Source organism: Zalophus californianus, chromosome 9, assembly GCF_009762305.2.
Source record: "Zalophus californianus isolate mZalCal1 chromosome 9, mZalCal1.pri.v2, whole genome shotgun sequence".
NCBI classification, from domain to species: domain Eukaryota; kingdom Metazoa; phylum Chordata; class Mammalia; order Carnivora; family Otariidae; genus Zalophus; species Zalophus californianus.
The window spans coordinates 99,205,771-99,225,365 of record NC_045603.1 but is presented as its reverse complement, the minus strand read 5'-3'; the positions used below and the strand labels follow the sequence as shown (position 1 = coordinate 99,225,365).

Genomic DNA, 19,595 nt, shown 5'->3' with positions numbered 1-19,595 from the left:
CAAGGGGAACACAGCTTTTAACTGTGTGATTGCCACTTCCATAAGATTTTATTTGAACCAAAGTCCCTGATGAAAAAGCCTTGTTAACCAATGAACTACAGTCAACAGGCAGCAAAGACTTGTCTTGGGTACCACGACATTTTTCCTCTTTCTCGCCTCCTTCATTTCCAGCAGGAAAGCCTGCATCTGTATGCTCTCTGGATAGACTGGGACACCTTATACTCACTCGCTCAAATGATGGAGAATCATCAGATAAGCGAAACGAACATAAGCCTAATGTCTCAAACTCGGGGGTCAGAGCCCCAGCGAATCCTGTGAGGTTCAAGGAGAGGAGTCAGCACATAATCCCCCAAGGACCCTAAGAAACACTGGCAGAAACCTCACTGATGCCTTCAGAAGACTCGAGACCCGTGGGATGTTCTGGTGGACAAGAGGGCAAAGTGTTTGCTGGGGATTCACAGATTGTGACAAACGGCTCGGCAAAGATAGGAGGTTACAGGGCCACACTTCAGGGGCAGAAAGAAAGCACTAGCCCTGCATCGTGCGCACTGATAAATATCACCTGAAAGTGTGCCGAGCACAGGGCCAAAGTATCAGGACCATGCCAGCCAGGAGGTTCTGTGTCCAGATGAGGTTGATGCCCGGGCCCATCTGACTTGTCTGCCCACCTGACTCACACACAGCTTTAGTAGGAATCTTTGGAAAAGTGGGTGCAAAACTCTGTTCCCTCTCCTGGCATTCCCTTCCTTGTCCCATCCCCTATGTACAAATCCTTCACATCCTTTGGCAATCAGATCAAATGTTGCCTGTAATCTCCTTCCCAAAGCCTTCCCCGATGACTTCAGATGGTAGTAATCTCTTTTTCTTCTATAGTATTTTATATTTCTCCTTATTAATTACCTACTTCCACGCCCTCCGAAAATCACAATAGGAGGTTTCATTGATCTTCTGTCTTAGTTGGGGTTACCTGCTGCTATGTCAAGAAGTAAGTAGTTTATTTGGGAAGTGCTCTCAGGAAGCTTTGGTGAGGGAGTGGGGTAGTGAGCCAGAGAGGGGAGGGAAGGCAGCACGCATGTGTTCTGAACAATTGAAGGCCGCAGGCGACTGGGGCTCAGTCCCCCTGGGGACCTTCTAAGAGAAGGTGAAACACCCCTCATAATTACTACACTGAGGAGTGAGCAAATAGAGTCCCTCACTGGGTGAAGGGTACCGCTGGACTTGACTCTCTAGCACTTCTGCCTTGTCGTATGCATGGGCTGAGCATGCTCACAACCGCAGAATGCCTGCAGGCAGGGAGCGGCGGGGACCTCCAGGGAGGCCAAAGGGATATGTGTGCTGTACAGTAATGTCTGCTCCACGCTGCTCCATGGGTGGCATTGCACCCAGGCGCACACACCTGCTAACTTGTTTCCTCCTTACCTACTACCTATGTGAGAGGGTAACGCATCTCACTTTTACAAAGAAAGGCAGCTGAGGTCCAGAGGGGTGAGAGCCTTGCTCTAGATCACACAGGCCATAAATTCGGGTTACATAAGAGTTAAGGTCTGAACCCAGACCCACCTGTCTCCAAAGATGATGTTTACTCCACCACACTGTGAAATCAGGACCTGGGACTGCTGTCTCCATCAGACCTTCTCTTTCACCTCCCCACCCTCCACCCCCAGCCCACATGGTATGTACCTAAGAAATATTTGTGAGCGGTCAGGTCACATGCATTGAGCACCAGCTGCATGTTGCCAGGGTGAACAGCGACTCCACACTTCCAAACTGCCAGTCTTTTCAAGATTTAATCTGTGAGTGGCAAGGAATCCTCCCCCCTTCTCATCATGGCCGAAGGGGATCTTAGAGAGAAGAATGCTCTATTTCCATGACCTGTTTTCCCACACAGCACAGTGAGACCCTCATTCATTTGCAATCTTAGAACATAGTCCTGAGTATAAAAGATGATGCCCAATAGCATCAGCGGTGGTCCAAGCATGAGCACAGACCTACTGAGGAGACTGTTGCAGGCAGATGTCAGCCCATGGGGACCCTTGGCCCTGGGAGTGGCCTTGAGAACCAGAAAGCTTAGCGATGCCATAGTGCTTCTCTCACAGTTGCGATCCTGGCCTCAACTTCTCCCTAAGGCCTGCGAAAATGAGAGCTACTCATCCTCTAGTCATGTCCTAGCCTGCATGAACCCTAAGAAACATGGCATCACCCCTGGGCAGCCAGCAACACTGAAAACTGGTTCATTCTCTGAGAACTCCATCATCCTGAAGCCTACTTTAGTTTGCTTATGCTTTCTAACAGTCCTGGAGGTCCTGGCAGGCCATGCTGAACCTACAGAGCACCCAGTCATGCTATTCTGGGCTCAGCTGTACGTTGAGGGGAGTGACTACTTGCTTGTTTTGCTCCAGAAATGGCCGTAGGGACAGATTTCACATTAGACACCCCTGACTTCAAATGCAGAGTGTAGGTAGGGGACTGAACTTATATAGAAAGGATACCAACATCTCCCTCACAGGTTGTTGAAGACAGGATAGGATGCTTATAAAGCCCTCAGCCTAGTGCTTGGCAAGTGCTAGACCTCAATAAACCATAGCTCCTGTTGTCCTAAACAGTGTCCTCTGATGCCATCACCTCCTCCAAGCTGGCAGCCCTGCTTTCTGCAGCACAGTTGGGCCATCTGTGGCCAGGTGTTTGTGCACATCTCTAGCCCCTAAGGTTCTGGGCATTGTTTCCATGCTGATTAACGAGCACTTTCTACCAATCAGTGGAGAGGATAGCTAGTAGGTGACCCTACTGGCACAGAGCTGGGAAGGTCTAATCAAAACAGCCCCTCTCCCCACCTCCACAGAACTCCCAGCCCATGCTTCCTGATGTCCTCTAGACAACTTGGGAAATAAACATTGTCTGCTAGGGAACCTAGAGACATTGCCATAATTTTATAGGAGATGAAGCTGGAAAAGTCTCCCGTGATATCCCTCAGCTGGCAGACGGACGGCTTTGTGGTTTTCTGCTTCCTGCCACACCTGGAGGGCCACGGGCACAGCCCCATGAGCTAGAAGTCTGGCCAGTCCCACACTGCCTTGCCCAGCAAGCACTTGGATGATGGTCTGTACTCACCACTCACAGTGAACACTGAGACTTCTTTAGTTTATGGACATAAGCAAAGCCCCACAGATATTTCACCTGTAAGGGCTTTTCCCTCCCTGCTACAAAGTCTGCCCAACCAAAAGGTCAGTGTGTCCCTGTTTGACTTACGCTTCTCAAGTCTTCCCTGGGCTCAAGATCCACATCCCCTTCTTCAGTCTGTTTCCTATTTTCCTTGACAAAAGGAAATAATGCTGAGGCCCAGGAAATGCCTGCCACCCATTTCTAAGGTCGCTTTCCATTTTAAGATCTCCTAACTCTGAACTACCACGTGGCCATTAACCCTGGCTCTCCCCAGCCCCACGCCACGCTGGTCCCACCACGCACAGTGTGGATGGCGTTCACACAGTGAGCACAGTCAGGTCCACCTTTTGCTGGGCCACGGCTGACACTAGATGTATCAGACTAAGCATATTTATTGAATGAATGAATGACATGACATGACATGACATGAAAATATCATTTGGAATAGTGAAAAAATATTTATCATTTACTAAAAATTCCCTGTGGGTATGAAATCACAAGAAAGCAATAGCTGAAAGAGAGTGAACTCTCCCTCATTGCAATTTCAATTTTATTTAATTAATTTAAATTTCCCTATCTTATCCACGAGATAAGAGATGGGGGTATTGGAGTTAGATGCAGGACCTGCATCTAATAACTAACCCTCCCTGCCATGGGAGGGACAGAGAAGGACAGGAGGTGAGGCAGAGCCCCTGCCAAAGAAGAAAATGTGAGTGATGGGGGAGGGGTGGAGGCGCCCAGCAGAAATGTTCCTTAACTTCCCCGTCAAAAAAAGAAGGAAGTGGGGGGAGGAAGGGAGGGGGAGAGGGAAAGAAGAAGGAGGGAGGGAAGGAAGGAGGGAAGGGAAAGGAAAGGGGAAGGAAGGAGGGAGGGAGGGAGGAAAGGAGGAAGGGAGGGAAGAGGGAAGGAGGGAAGGAGGGAAGGAGGGAAGGAGGGAAGGAGGGAAGGAAGGAAGGAAGGAAGGAAGGAGGGAAGGAAGGAGGGAAGGAAGGAGGGAAGGAAGGAAGGAAGGAAGGGAGGAAGGAAGGGAGGAAGGGAGGAAGGAAGGGAGGAAGGGAGGAAGGAAGGGAGGAAGGAAGGAAAAGGTTTTCAGTGGGATTTTGAGCCTTTTCCCAGTGTACCCGAGGCAGCCAATTCAACAATAACAAGCACTCCTTGTCTTTCATTTTAAAATATTTGGGGGATAAGAAAATTAAAACTTGTGTCACCCAAAAATGAGTAATCAGGTCTAAGGAGCTGAAAATTTGGTAAACTTGTCTTGTAAATGTGGCTAGAAGGGGATTAAGGATGAGGTAGAGAGGCACGTGTCTTCGATTTTCTTTTATAATCTCCTTTGAACTCTTTGTGCTCAGATCTCCAATCCCTGGAGGAATTTCCTCCAAGTTCTTGGGAAAGAGAATCTGATCCTTTTGGGATGTTTTGCTCCAAATGGAAATGAGTGGCTCCCTTCCTCCATGCTGATAAATCATGGGCCTAGTTATTATTTATTAGTTTTAGTTCTAAAGCAGCCTTTGCCTGTGCTCTTAGGGTCATGAGCCACCATAAATAATGGGCACTTCCAATAAACAATCCAAATCTACTTGATAGGCCACTAAATCAGCTGGATGCCCCCACCTCAGAGAAGCTCTGCAGCCCCATTCTGGGCTTTGCTGAGCCTTCCAGGGAACACCCCCCGCCCAGGGACGCAGATAACTGGGGGTCGGGGTGGGGGTTATCAAAGCCCTGAAGCTCCAGTCGGACTACTGGATCTCTCTCAGGAGCCAACACGAGGAGCCTCATCCATCTACGACAGAGACTACATGACTCAAGAAATAGAACAAGATTTCCCAGAGTCCACTTGGGATGGGGATAATGTCTTCAGGCCAAGAAGAATAATCTGCACTTGAGGCCACTGGCAGGATGCCCTCATAAGACACAGACCTCTGGAGTGGGCCTAAACCCAGGAGAAAATGGCCCAGAGCCTCGGGCTTCATAACACTCCAAACACAGTGCCTTTAGATTGTGATCACTACAGGGGTGTACAGGAGGGGAGTCAACGTGAAGAGCATGTGCGTAGGTGGAAGGCAACCCCTCTCCATCCTTATTCACTCCTGAAATCCCACGTCCCCCAGAAAGTCACCCCGTGTTGATTAGAGGCCTTCTGAGGGTTTCACCAGTAGGTCAGGAGGACCTACTGAAGCAGATTTCCAACAGAGGGCAGACTCTATCCAGGACCAGAAGGGCAACTGGATAGAATTCCTGGGCCGAGCCACTACCTAGCCCCCTTTTCTCTTAAGTGTTAACCCTCTGGAGTATTGTGTCATGACAAAATATGAGTACAAATGACCCAGCTGTCAACTGCCTTGGAAAATAATTAGTATGAAAGCCCATGTTAGTCCCAGGGGGCCAGCTCAGAATTCAAACTCCCCAGAGCGCCATCCTAATCATGTGGAAACAGCATGGCCCGCAAGAGGACGCCAGCTGCAGGATCTGAATTTTCAAGAAGGAGCTCAGCCTCACCAGAGCCCCCAAGAGCCCAGCTAGTGCAGACATAGGGACAGCGACAAAACGAGATGAGGAGATGTCCAAGTGTGTATTTCAACTAGTACCAGCCCTGGCCTGAACCTCTGGGGCTGAGTCAGAAGGCAAAGACGACTGCTTCTCCTTCAGGGCAGATCAAGCTTTTGCAAACAGCAATGTTTTCTGACAGCCCTACCATCTGGCCTTCCCTCTATTTGTGTGTGTGTGCGTGCGTGTGTGTTTGTGGGGGCGGGGGTAGGTGTGTCTCAGCCTCTGTGTGATGTTGATGTTGTTGCCTTGTTTGTGCCATGGAGAGGAAGGGAATCCATAGGAAAAGCCAGCCAGCTGGGTAACTAAGCAGCCCACCCATTGCCTAAGGGAGCGGAGAGCCCCAGAACTGGAGATTAAGGATGGGTGTTCCTGAGATACTCCTGCAGCCCAGAGAGTGTCTTCATGCAAGGGATCCCCCTCTTAGAGTTAGGACGATGACTCAGGGTCCCAGACAAACGGATGGGAGACCTACTGTGCTGTTTAGCAGCCTCACCCAAGGTGACAGCACCCCAGGGCGCCTCATTTTAAGAAAGAAGGAGTGGAGCACCTGGGAAGCGGGAGAGAAAGAGAGAGAGAGAGAGGAGAGATTGATGAACCACACTATGGGCCACCGTGTGCCAGGCACCATCCAGGCACTCAACATGGATTCCCCATCTGACTGTTGCAGCTGTGCGATGAGGACTGTCTCCCCACGGCACTGAGAGGAGTAGGGAGAGAACAGACAGGAAGGTAGGTGAGCCCAGTTTGCAACCACAGACACTCCTGTGACACCAGTGCATCATCTCACAAGCACACTGGTCTGGAAACCAAGCCCAGTGAGTGGGAGGGGAGTCATGCCACCTTAGCCCATCTCCTCACCTCTTCCCAGGGAAGGCAGTGCAGAGGGAATGGTTTATCTTTTTCATCCTTTTTGTTGTTGTTGTTCAACAAATGTTTCTCAAGGGGTATTATGTGCCAGGCACTGGGCACTGGGAATACAGCAGTGGCCAAACCAATATGCTCCCCAGCCTCTGGACTGAGAGTCTAGAAGAGGGGCGCAGACAAATGTACCATTCTGGAGAGCAATGAGGATAAAAGGCAGGGAGAGGGGGGAAGAAAAGGGGGCAGGAAGATAGTTTAGTCAGAGTGGTCGAGAAAGGCCTCTGCGGAGTTGACCTCTCAGCTGAGGCCCCGGGGATCCTGCAGGGGTGGCAGCCTGGAAGAACTGTGATGGGAGAGATCTACAGATGTCCAGGGAACGAAAAGGCCCAAGGGACTGGAGCATTCGGAGCAAGGAGAGAGCATTTAGTAGGCAGTAGAGCTGGAGGGGAAGGCAGGGGTGGGTCAGTGGGCCTCCACAGGCCACAGGAAGGACTTCAGATCTCACTGGAAGCACAATGGGAAATCGCCTTGGGGTTCTGCAGAGGGAAGGGATAGAGCAAGATCAGATTTTAAAGGGATCACAGAAAATGAGCTGTGGATGTGTGTGTGTGTGTGTGTGTGTGTGTGTGTGTGTGTGTGTGTGTGTGTGTGTGTTTAATGGGGGGGACAGTCGTAGAAGCAGAGAGACCAATGAGGAATGTACAGTGGTCCAGGTAAGAGATGACCAATATTAGGATGGAACCTGTGAACAGTGGTCAGACCTGGGGTATGTCTGAAGGTGGAATGGGCCATACTTAACAGACTGGAAATTTAGGTGTGGAAGGAAAAAAAAAAAAGAGTGAGAGAGAGAGAGAGAGGTAGGTCCAGGACGACACTCGGGTTTGGGTACGAGCATTTGAGTGGTTGGTGGTTCCAGTTACTGAGACAGAAAATAAATGAGTGAGAAGTAACAGGTTTGTAGGAAAAATTAAAAGCTCAAAGTTGGACACACGGAGTCCTTAGACCTCCTTGCTGTTGTCCCCCCAGGGTCATGCCCCCAGTGGGAAGGAGCTTTGCACCAACTGTGAACCATCCTTCAAAGCACCTGGCCAGCTTCCAGCTTCGAGGAACCAGAGCCTCAAGCAAGTCGCGGCCTCAGGTGGATGGGGCACCGGGGGATATCCCAAGTGCTTCCTGCTTCTGGTCTTCTGTGTCCTGTGACACAAGTCACAAGGCTTTAACAGAAGAACAGATGAAGACCCTGGGCTAGAAGGACTTTTCGGTCCCAGTGTTCCCAGACAAGTGGTTTCCTTTGCCAAGCCTCACTGTCCCAATTCCTAAGATGGCACCTTCCTTAAACATCTCTTGTAAAGACTGAGGGAAACCAAGTGTGGGAAGCACCAAGCAGAGAGTAAGGGCTCAGACGTCTGCTTTGATTAGTGTAGCAAAGCACTGTAGCAGGCATTTAATCTGGACCTTAGTGAAAATCTTTAGTGAGAGAGGTGCCAGCAAGTGACCTAAAAATCTCTGACAGAGTCCTCTTAGAAGGTTGGGGTGGGCATCACTTGGGTTGGTGAGGGTCCCTGGAGTCGCTGAGGGTAACCTCTCTCTGAGGGCGATGAAAAGGGGTAGCATCAGATCTACTGTGTTGTGCAAGTTTAAGAGGACAAGCTGTCGGCTCCTTGGGTGGATTTCTAGGGGAAGAAGGGAGCCCTTGGTTCTGAGTCAATGGGATGGAGGGCATCCTGGAGATGGGGGTGGAGGTGCATACGAGTCCCTGAAAGCAGGGGACACTGACAGCTACAGCCCCCGCACTGAGCTTACTCTGGAGGGGAGGATCATCCTCCCTGAGGAGCAATGGGCTGCCTGGGACCTGCAGTATGGAGCAACCCTCTCAGTGAGGGCGCAGCTTCTTCTGTCAGATGGAACGGGGCAGGCGTCCAGCAACAATGGTGTGTAGCAGTGAGACCCGAAAGAGTGAAGGGCTGGACATACTGCAGGTATTTCCCTGTTTAAACAAGGATGTTGGCCCGACCACCTCTACTAGTCAAGATCCCAGCAGGAAACAGAATTCACCTCGGATGGTTCAAAGGACACGCGTCTAATGAAGCTTCTACTTAGAGCAGTGAAGGGGTGAAAAGGAAGACATGGTGTCCCTGGAGCCCAAGAAGGACCGTGAGGGAGGACTCATCCCGTAGAAGCCATGGTTAGGAAAGGAGGCAGTTCTCCCAGAGATGAGGGAGAAGCAGGGGAGACCTACCCCCAACTCCCTCTCCTGCTTGCTAGGCTTCCTCCTGCTCTCCCATGGCTTCCTGTTGGCTGAACCCAACTGGAAGTCAGAGTCAGGGAGCCCCTGTGATACCACCTGCTTGGGGCTTGGGGGCACAGGACAAGGTGGAGAAGGGGGGAGAAGGGGTCTGGAGGGAAAACACAGCAAACAGACAATGCCCACCATACTCCTTTCTCTTCTCGTGGCTTAGGTCTTGAGTCAGGGTTCTGAGAAAGCTCAAAGGGAAGAATATTTTGGACTTCCTGCTAACAGGAGAGAGGAGTGCTTCCGCGGTTAACTGGAAACATGAAAGACATGTTCATAGTTACAGCTCAAGTTTGGGAAGGAGTTCTTGCCAGTTGTATTAAACTATTATAAGTAGCACATTCTTAATCATGGTTTCCTATAACTGGAATGAACTGTGCCATGAACTTGGGCTATAACCATGATCTGGTCTCTCTTATTATTAGCAGCAGCCTCCCATGGTCCTCGTCCCTCCCAGACAACATGCACAAGACTTCACGCCGCCCCCAGACAATGGCAGGATCCCCTCATGCCACACCCTTCCCCTGGCAGCACTGACAGGCCGGCAGGAGGCTCTCCCTCCCCGCAACCCCCTCCACACCGTTGCCTGAGGCCACCCAGGGAGTCAGGAACTGGCGGCAGAGCACTAATATGACCCCGCAGATCTGACTCTCAGGCCAGATTTCAGACTCCCAGCCCTACGGTCTCCACCTGCCCCCACCGCCCACACCGGGAAGGCACACATCCTGGCCCGCGCGCACCCACACGCGTCCACACGTACCCCTGCTGTGAACATATGATCCCGAGCAGGCTCAGGCTGCAGTGAAGCCAACTCGCCTTGCCCCAGGGCTCAGAGCCAACAAAGTAGTGCTTCCCTCTGACTCTGAAAACACACATTGTCCACATTTGATGGAAAATTAGATCCATCCGTGTATGTCCAAAATGTTCTTCAAAGAATTTTTGATGTCCTGGGCAGCCTTTGGTACTGAGCTTCCTCTCCCTTTTTTTCCTTCCCTCCCTCTTCTCCTTAGTTGTAATAGATTGGCTTTCCCTGGGGACAGCTTAGAACTGGATACAAAATTTTAGACTGAGACATCTCAGTTCTTCAAAAAAAATTTTTTTTAATTTAATAAAGCATGTGGGACCCCAAAGTCTGTGAACCTACACAGGTGTCCTCATGTGCACGGGCCTAGGAGGCAGGTAACAGTGCACACAGAGCTTGCTCCCTCTGAGTCTCCCTGCCCCTCCCGAGACCTCTACCACCTGACACTCAAATGGGTGGGGGCATTGCCTTGTAAACCGTCTGGAGCCTCTCACAGTGTTTTCCTTTCCTTTTTCAATACCTCTAAACTTTCCTGAGGACAAGGACGGCTACATATTACCAGATAGTAGAATGTCAGGGTCTCAGCACTGAGGACTGACTCACCCCCACCAGCCCCAAGACCTTGGGCCTGTTCTTCATCTCTCTGTGGCTCAGTCTTCTGACTCTAAAATGGGCATGTTAAGATTCCTGACACCCCTGGGGCTGTTTTGAGGATTAAGTATACCGATAAACAGAAAGTGCTTAGAGCAGTGTTTGGTGTGTGCACGTGCATGCATGCGCGCGCGCGCACACACACACACGCACACACACACACACCACTAACCATGTGCTCACGGGTCAAGTTTCTAAACCTCCTCAGGCTTCCCAGAAGAGCAATGAAAGCAATGACCAATTCCTGGCCCTACGGTGAAGATTCCGTGGCATAATGTATGTCCAATGCCACCAGTGCCCCGTACACAGAGGTGGGCGCTCCATTGACACCAGGTCCTTTACCCCAACTCCTTTCCTTCACTTCCTGGCCCCACCTCAGTGGCCCCAGGGCGGCAACGCTGCAGGACATTGGCAATATTTAATTTTTTTTTTTTTTTTCACAGAGAGAGAGCACAAGCAGAGGAAACAGCAGGCAGAGGCAGAGGGAGAAGCAGGCTCCCCGCTGAGCAGGGAGCCCGATGTGGGGCTCGAACCCAGGACCCTGAGATCATGACCTGAGCCGAAGGCAGACGCTTAACCGTCTGAGCCACCCAGGCGCCCCGACATTGGCAATATTTAAACAACTCACAAACACAGCCACTTTCAGGAGAATTGGAGACTCTGACTTGACACACTCACCATTCTCTGAGCACCTACAAGAAGCCCACCCCTGTAACTGGGAGCGTGAAGGGTGAACCGCCCAGCTCCACACACAACCAGCACTGCGCACACACACAGTTTTGGAAGGGAGAGGCAGAGGTGGCACAGCTAGAGACGGAGACTGGTCCCCAGAAAAGCAAGCGGCTGGCATCCAGGGTATTCAGTCTAGAAGCCTGCTGTGAGCCCTACCTCCCCCACCCTGCCTCCAGCTAGGTTTCCCCACAACTAGAGTGCAGATAGGCTTCCCTTCCAGGCCAAGCCGGACCCAGGCCTACCCCGGTCAGCATAAGACCCTACAGTTTTCAGGAGCACCAGACGTTCTGCTCCCTCCGTGTGGGCTCAGAAGCTTGCTGTCTCAAAGGCCTGGTATCTGCCTGTGTCCCAAGGAGGAAGCTGCTATGGTCTTCATGTTTGTGTCCCCCACAAATTCACATGTTGAAAACCTAATCCCCGATGTGATGGTATTAGGAGGTGGTGCCCTTGGGAGGGGCTCAGGCCATGAGGGTGGAGCCCATATGAGTGAGATGAGTACCCCATAAAAGAGGCTCCAGAGAGGCCCCTACTCCCTCTGCCATGGGAGGACACAGCCAGAAGTCTGTGGCCTGGGCGAGGACCCTTCCCCAACCCTGCAGACATCTTGACCTCAAACTTCCAGCCTCCAGAGTAGGAGAAACACATTTCCGCTGTTTATCCCACAGAGTGGGATTCTGGGATGGCAGCTGAACAGAGGAGGACCGAAGCATGCCTCGAGCTCGTCTTCTTGGTGACCCTTGTCACCTTGCTTCATCCCCTGGCTCCCAGGACTTCTGAGCCCTGTCTGATTTGCCTGGGAATCCAAGGTCCTGATGTCCTGGACAGCTATTGCTTGTTTCTCACCCCAGGAGCCAGACCCTTTCCTAGAACCACCACCTGAGACCCCTTTAAGAATGAACAGATCACTGGAGACCACCCTGTCCCACCCATTCACTGGGATCCTCACAAACTCATCACTGATGCTGCTGAACCAGGCTACACACCTTATATAGAGGGCCTTGGCCACCAAGGCCCCAGGCTTCACTCACTTTTCCCTCCACTGCAGGTTCCAGCTCAGTCCCTGCCCTGCCAGTGCTGTGTGGCCACCAGATCACAGTGTGTCTTGCACTCAAGCCCATGACCATGGTTACATGGCAGCCAGGGAGACAATCACTGCCTTTACCACGGCGGGGCCAACTCTTAGCAAATTCTGGGGTTTTTTTGGTCACAAATATTTGTGGCAAGAATGGACCTCAGATTGGCCTGATGTCTGGGCCTGCTGGGGGATGCTCCCAAGAAATCGGTATTCACCAACCAGCCTTGCAGGAAACACTTGGGAACTTGTTGGGGTTGTTTACACCAGCTGTTTGCACCTGGTGAGCAAGGCGGTCGTCACAGCCTCCTCATCAATCAGGAGAGCTGAGGCAAGAAGCCAGACGGGTATTAAAGCCAGCGTGAGAATGGCAAAGGAAGCCCCTAAGCCTGGCAGAATCCTCATTCCATTAGGTGGCATTATTCACAGCTTTGTGTCCCCAGGGAGGCCTGGGGGACTCCGCAGCCACCCCTCTACCTGCAGGGGTGCTGGGCACCCCCACTGTGCATGGCCATCTCCGTCCGTGGGTTCGCATGCACCCTCTGCCATTAAGGATGCGTCAAGCCTTCGGATGCCTTCATTGCGTCTTCCAGTCACTGTCCCATCAGGAGAACTCCGCATTTACCTTCTTCATCTCAAAATCCCCTCAAATCCTCTGGTAAGTAGGAAATAACGAACGCATAAATGCTCGTTGTAGCTCCCACTGTGGCTGGCAGGATGCCTAGCCTATGGGCATTCCTTGAAAACAAATTTTTGCATGCACAAATGAAGACAGAGACGGATTTAGCCAATAACTACATTGACAAAGTTGTGCTAAGATTTCCTGTGAGGCAGGCCCCGTACAGGGGATACAAAGAAACGTAAGAGCGAGCAGCTATCCTCCAGGGCTCTGCGGCCTGTTGGAGTCAGGAGCAGGGACCTTTCCCACTCACAGAATGTCCACGCACTTCTACACATTTTCCCGCGTCCTCACAGTCAGGCCGCTTCCAGCCAGTGTGCTGGTGAGCAGAAGGGAGGGACGGCGCTCCCGGACTGGAACGGCTCACAGCCGACATGGCATCCGAGGGGCCTCTGTCGGTGTGGTCCTCACATGGCTGTGTGAGCCCGAGCCCCCTGCCCTGCCACCGAGGACATGGAGCATGAGCGAGGACAGATAAACAACTTTGCGTTATGCACCTGAGATTTTAACATTAATTTTTTACCCTGGCAGAGCCTAGGTAAACACACAGACAAGTCCAACGATGAGAGAAGACAGTGAAAGGAGCAGATAATGTGCCCCAAGCTTACTCGCACCTGCTGGTTTGTGGGCCACCAGTCTATGGTGTGGTGTCCCCTCTTCCTAGAGCCCTCCCTTCGGGTCAAGATGTCTGTGTGCTGGTGCCTTCCTGTCTCCCCAGGCTCAGCCACCATGTTACCACCTCGACAGGCCTTTCCTGACCACCTAACCAGAGTGTACAAGCCCACACCACGGTCCCATGACCATTTTGCTTTCTCACCCTCTGGGAGACGTTCCCACTCACTGTCTATCTTTCCCTTATTATGGCGTAAGCACAGTGAGAGCAGGGACCATGTCTTCCTTGTTGACAGCTGTGTTCCTAGAATCATGCCTGGTACAAAGTAGGCATTCCACACCCGGGGGATGAACGGATGAACGCATGATCTGCATGCGAGGAGTTCAGAAGTGGGTGGGAGGAAACTCCCTGAGGGCTGAGTGTCCAGAAAAGGATGGGGGAGGCAGGCCTCTTGAGGCCCTTTAAAAGGAGGGTCACCGAGGGCTATTAGAGTGCTTCCAGCAGCCTAAGCACAGCACAGAGGTGGGAACGCACAGGGTGATCGGGGGTGACCGTGAGTGATGTGGGTCGCCAGGGTGGAGGAGGACACTGGGAAGAAGGTGGCTGAGAGCCTCAAATGCTAGTTTATATGTGACTCAAGACCAGAAGGAAACTCTCTGTGGGGGCCGATGGGAGTGGTGCTCCCCTCCCCCAGCCCAGGGAGAAGGTTTGAGAAAGACTGACTGGGTGGGATTTCCAAGCTAGAGGCCCAGAGAAAGGGGCTAAAGACAAGGGCACAGTCCTTAGGCTATGACAACAGCCCACACAGAGGTGACGACCCGTGGACAGGAAGGAGGAAAATGATGAAGGAAGGATCAATAAAATTCATTCCAGAAAAGCTCCCTGGTTTGCCCACTGCCACACAATGGGGGATGGGAGGGAGGAGCCAGGGCCAGAGCTCAAAGGTTCCTTCCACCAGGCTCCCGAATTCAATGGCCCTGCCATTATACAAAAGCAACTCTCTGAGCCCTCTGGGAACACCCAGTGTAGGGCAGACAAGGGCAGCCCTCTGGGGAGGAGGCCCACGTGGGTTCCCGCACGGGGACCCAATACATCACTTCAATCCAGACAGTAAGAAACTCATATCAGCATCGCACAAAAATGTATCTGCATTTCAGAGGGAGAATCTGAGTGTGAACCTTAGTAAAATGAGGATTATAATACTTCCCTTGCTGACCACACAGTTTTTGTGAGGATGAATTGGGATAATGGAATTCTTTTAAGTCTAAAGCGGCTTTATGAGTATCACTATCACAAAGAACAAATTGTAGTTGCTAGAATTTCATCTCCTTTCCAAGGCACAGACTGGTTTCACAGCCAGGAGGAGCCTGAACTTTTTGGGTGAGTTAGGGAGTGCTATTAGAAACAGTGGATGTAGCTTCACGTTGTGGAAAGTGTTTTCCAGCCCGGTGGAAAGTGTTTTCCAGCCCGATGCAAAGAGAATTTGCCCAGCCTTGTACACAGGAGGTAAATACTTGTTAATGAGGCTTGGACTGTGGGCCACACTAGCTTCTAGGCCTCCCACTCTCTAGAGCTGTGGAAGACAAGTGACATAAAGTAATGCAGATGAGCGGCAGGGAGATGTTTCTGTACCATCACTGGTTTCCTGCTCCTCTCTTCCTTCCTTCCTGCCCACACACTCAATAATCTCCTTTGCAATAGGCCTTCCCGCCTTTCTCTTCTCGGGGGCATCCTATGTCCCTGCCGGGACAGTTTTGCAAACATACAGCTCCAATCGCATCACCCTCTTCAAAACCTCCCCAGGGGTGTGAGGTCAGAGCACTTGCAGGGGATGGGGAACATTTCCTTCCACTCCTGATGTCTCCCCAGTGTGAAGGGAAAGGGCTTAGTCGTCAGGCCCTGCCTTGTCTCCCCTACCTCACTCATTTCCCTTCTTGGGGGACAGAAGCTGATCTCATTGGTTCGTCTGGAAGATGACACAGGCATTCCTCATCTACTCTCTTCCTCTACTCTTCCTCGGGGGAGCCAAGAGCTGCAGGAAGCAGGTGTTCTTCTGGGCCTCCCCACCCCGTGTCCTAACACTTCCCAGCCTTCCCTGTCCTCCGCTGCTGGCAAGGGAGTCTGTCTGTCATCTGGTATTGGGAAGCCTATCTGCCTCTCCTGTTAAGCTGCTTCCTCTCATGTAGCCTTTCTTAGCTTTAAAAGTGAAATCTTGGCTTGTGCCTACATCTGCCTTTGCCTTACTTCTCAGCCAGTTCAGTGATCAGGCCAGAAAGATGGGTACTTTTTATTGGATGACCCTTTGAGCTCCAGCAAACACTTTCTCCTTGTCTATGAAAATAAGCAGGGTTCTCAGCCTGGCATCCAAGGTCTTCCACTGAAAAATCAGCTCTCAGTTAATGCTCTGGAACCAGCTCCCCCCTCCACTGTGCCCTGAACATGCCACGGACCCAAAAGGAACTGCCACGCTGGGCTTCTCTCGCATCCTGGACACGCTCTGTGTTTTCCTTCTTCCATAGGTGGAGCTCTCAGCTCCTCCCTGGCACCAAAATTCTACCTGTTGTCATCGTCCAAGCCCAGCCCACGTGTAGTGCAAGCCCAGCCCCCATGTAGTCCAAGCCCAGCCCCCGTGTAATGCAAGCCCAGCCCCCGTGTAGTCCAAGCCCAGCCCCCATGTAATGCAAGCCCAGCCCCCGTGTAGTCCAAGCCCAGCCCCCGTGTAGTGCAAGCCCAGCCCCCGTGTAGTGCAAGCCCAGCCCCCGTGTAGTCCAAGCCCAGCCCACGTGTAGTCCAAGCCCAGCCCCCGTGTAGTGCAAGCCCAGCCCATGTGTAGTCCAAGCCCAGCCCACGTGTAGTCCAAGCCCAGCCCCCGTGTAGTGCAAGCCCAGCCCATGTGTAGTCCAAGCCCAGCCCACTGTGGTCCTCCACGGGCCTTTCCTGCCCCTGAGGGATCTGATCTCTCCCTCTCATTCTGTTCCCTCTGCCAGGAACCTCTTGTCCTCCCGCTCACTGCCTCCTCCCTCTGCAACTGCCTGTGTGGATATCACTTATCTGTGAGCAATCCTTGTCTCAGGAGCCTCCCCTGAGCCGCTGGGAGTGTTGGAGGCTCCCCTTAAGTGCTTCCATAGAATCCCACGTACCACTAAACACACTGAAGCAACATCCTCTGCTGACTTTTCTCAAGAAACTTATGAAGGGACACAGATAACATTTACAAACGTGCACACACCTAAAGGGAGCAGAGCCTCCACTCTAGATGGCATCTTGCCATCTAAAAAAATAGATGAGAAACCAAAAATCAAGGCCAAAAATCAAGGCCCACTGTGAGTAGAGCCCAGGCCAGGGAAATGCACTGAAAGAATCCCTTTGACTGGAATTAGTGAAACGTTTCTGGAATTTTCTGGTCCTCTAGGGAAGGCTCTCTTGAAGATGGGGTTATCCTATCAAGTGTCTAGCTTCTAACTGGTCAGTGAATGAAAGACATCGTATCATTAATTCAACTTTCCTGAGGTTAGTGAGAGGCTGACAGTCCTAATGCCCAGATTCAACCAGGGAAAGAGGTGCACGCATCCAGGCCACCCAGGGTAAGTACCATGGGGAAAGGGTCTCAGCTCTCAGCCCTCCCCCACCTAATAAGCGCAAACACCAAAAAGTGGCGCTCCGGCAACAGGAGGTTGCCGCTCAAATGACACGTCTGAATACTGAGGCCACCGCATTTTTCTCACTGGCTTGAAGCTTGGGAAGTCTGATATGCCCCTTTGAAGTCTGCTCAGTGCGTGGGGAATGTGTGGATTTTCTGGGGGCTCGGCAATATGGGGATAGAAAAGACCCTCCCAGGGCTCAAGTATCAAGAGCTTTCTTGACTCTGTAAACATTCCTGGGAAAGTGAGGAGGGCTAAAACTCCACGATTTGTAACAGGAAGTGTTGAACCTGTCTTGCCTCCAGGTTAGGCTAAAAGGAAAAGACCCCAGGGATGAGTCTTAGGGACAGTGACGGAGTTAATCAACTTGGGCTGGAAGACAACTGATAGAGAATGTTCTGGGGAGGATTTCTGCCTGAGGGGAGGCCCTTAGCAGGCCCTGCGAGTACAGAACCACCGTACTTCCTCATTTCTCCAATTAAAATGCACTGTATAAGGCATTTTGTCCCATTTTCGGTCACCACCACCAAAAACCTTGTGCACGTTGAACTGACCGTGTTCAAGGGGGCCTAGGGAAGGCATGGGATTTGGTGACACAGTACCGATTTTGGTGAGCCATGTGGCCACAGCGCCATAGATCTCGTCCAGGATGAGGATGACCACGAGGTTGATGATGACCGCCGTTGCTGTCACTGTCACCCGGACATTGGAGCGTGTGGACTTGTTGAGAGACAGGGCCGCAGCGGTCGTGATGCGATACACAATGACCCCAAAGACAATGGAGAACGTCAGGGCAATCTGTTTGGGAAACAGGGAGAGTCAGAGCTCAGCAGACAAGTACTGAGCAGCTATTACTTGCTCAGCCAACTGTCCTAGTCACTACATCAGGAACTATGGATCTGGAGTCCACTCGTGCACACCCTCTGAACTTGCGTGCCAATCCTGAGGACAGGTGTGCGTCCATGAGAGAGCGTCTTCCATTTTTATCAGAAGCCAAATGGTCGACAACACACACAAAACCTTAAGAATGAAAATGCAGGACATTGAGGTGTGCCCAGCACACGTGACATGATTTCCTTGACTAGGGGACTGAACTCTTATTAAGCCATGGGGAGTAATAACGGAGAAGGTATTGCGTGCTCAGTGAAGGGACTGAGTACAGATGAGCAAGCAGATCAGGTGGAATAATGGGATAAACTGGGCTCTCGGTGAAGGGAAACAGGGAGCCACCGAAGGCGTCTGACTGAGAAGCAGTGAGTTAGAGCTTCAGGCGCTGGGTGCGGGAAGGCTGCCCAAAGGAGAGAAACCAGGAGTGAGATTTGTAGACTCTCGATCCTCAGGGTGAACAAAATATCACTCTAAGATTTCTCTACCAGAAACTATAATGGAGGACTCAGATTTCTCATTTGGTGCCGAAATTTCTGGCTGTTTCATTGAAAGGAACGTTTACCAGTCACTGGACCTCTAAGGGTCCCCCACTTCCTCCTTCTAGAACCTAAAAATAATAAATCACTCTCCCAGACCAGCCCCTCTCGTCCCCCATCACAGCCCAGGAAGGCCTGTTTCCGTGAAGCACGAGGATGTTAGGGGAAGAAAGTGCTCTGAGTAAGCTCTCAGAGAGGGCAGAGGGAGGAGACGGAACTTCTGGGTGTATAACCTGCTCAGAGCAAAATTCTAATTTGTTTCAGCCAAGCAAAGTGTTCTTTCTTAGAATTCTTTCCACAGAGGAAGCTGTTCAGGTAGTATTCCCCCTGGGTCAGGGGCTGGGGGGCTGGCACTGGCTGTGGAGAGCTACACGCAAACATGGGGAGAAAAGGTTTCCTCTGAAACTACAAACTGTCCTGGACTATGTGTTCCTTCCCTAGAAAGAAGGGGAGGGGAGGGAAGGAGGGGAGGGGGCTCTGGATCAGGCAATGCTTTGTATGCAGTGGGTAGGACACTGGTGGGCAAATGGGGAATGGGTTGCAGAGGATTCAGGTATGCATGTTGTCAGACTTTGGGGGGGGGGTGCCTGGGGATGCAACCTTAGCTATTTATCCCTGTGTGCCTTACAAATATTAGGTATTTGCCCTCTGGGCCACCGTGTGAAAAAGAAGGCTTCCCTAAGGCAGGCAGGATGGCGATGTTCTCTGCATAGAGTGGTGTCAGGGTGGACGAGAGGTTAGATGGGAAGGACACTGTATGGGAGGCCCCTCTTCTGATGCAGGGGGTGGGCACAGCAGATGCCCCAGCCTCCAGAACTAGGGAAGAATGATGACCATGTAAGTGGGAAAATCTGGACATGACATCACCGCTCTCCAACAATGTAGACATTTTCACTTCCCATTCCTCTGGGATTGTCACTGCCAGATAGTAAGGGCCTGAAAAGCGTGATGTGAGATTCTTTTCCCCCAAAATCACTTTTGCAGTGAAGGCCGGTGATGGCGGTATTCATGGGGGGGAGGGGGGAGCCCAGGGCATCAAAGAGTGAGCGTGTGTGCATTTGGGGGTGGGTCTGGGGGAAAACAACAATGGCAAAAACATCCTTGGCTTTGGGGTCTTG

The 19,595-nt window shown here is 51.7% G+C and overlaps 1 protein-coding gene across 1 annotated transcript in view; it reads right to left on the bottom strand.

Moving 5' to 3' along the window:
• The window catches only part of ANO2 (anoctamin 2), a 378,292-nt gene that overhangs the window by 47,316 nt on the left and 311,381 nt on the right, over positions 1-19,595 (bottom strand). Inside the window, exon 16 of the mRNA XM_027593890.2 lies at positions 17,656-17,851. Coding sequence (XP_027449691.1) covers positions 17,656-17,851 — 196 coding nt within the window. The remainder of the gene's footprint in view (positions 1-17,655; positions 17,852-19,595) is intronic.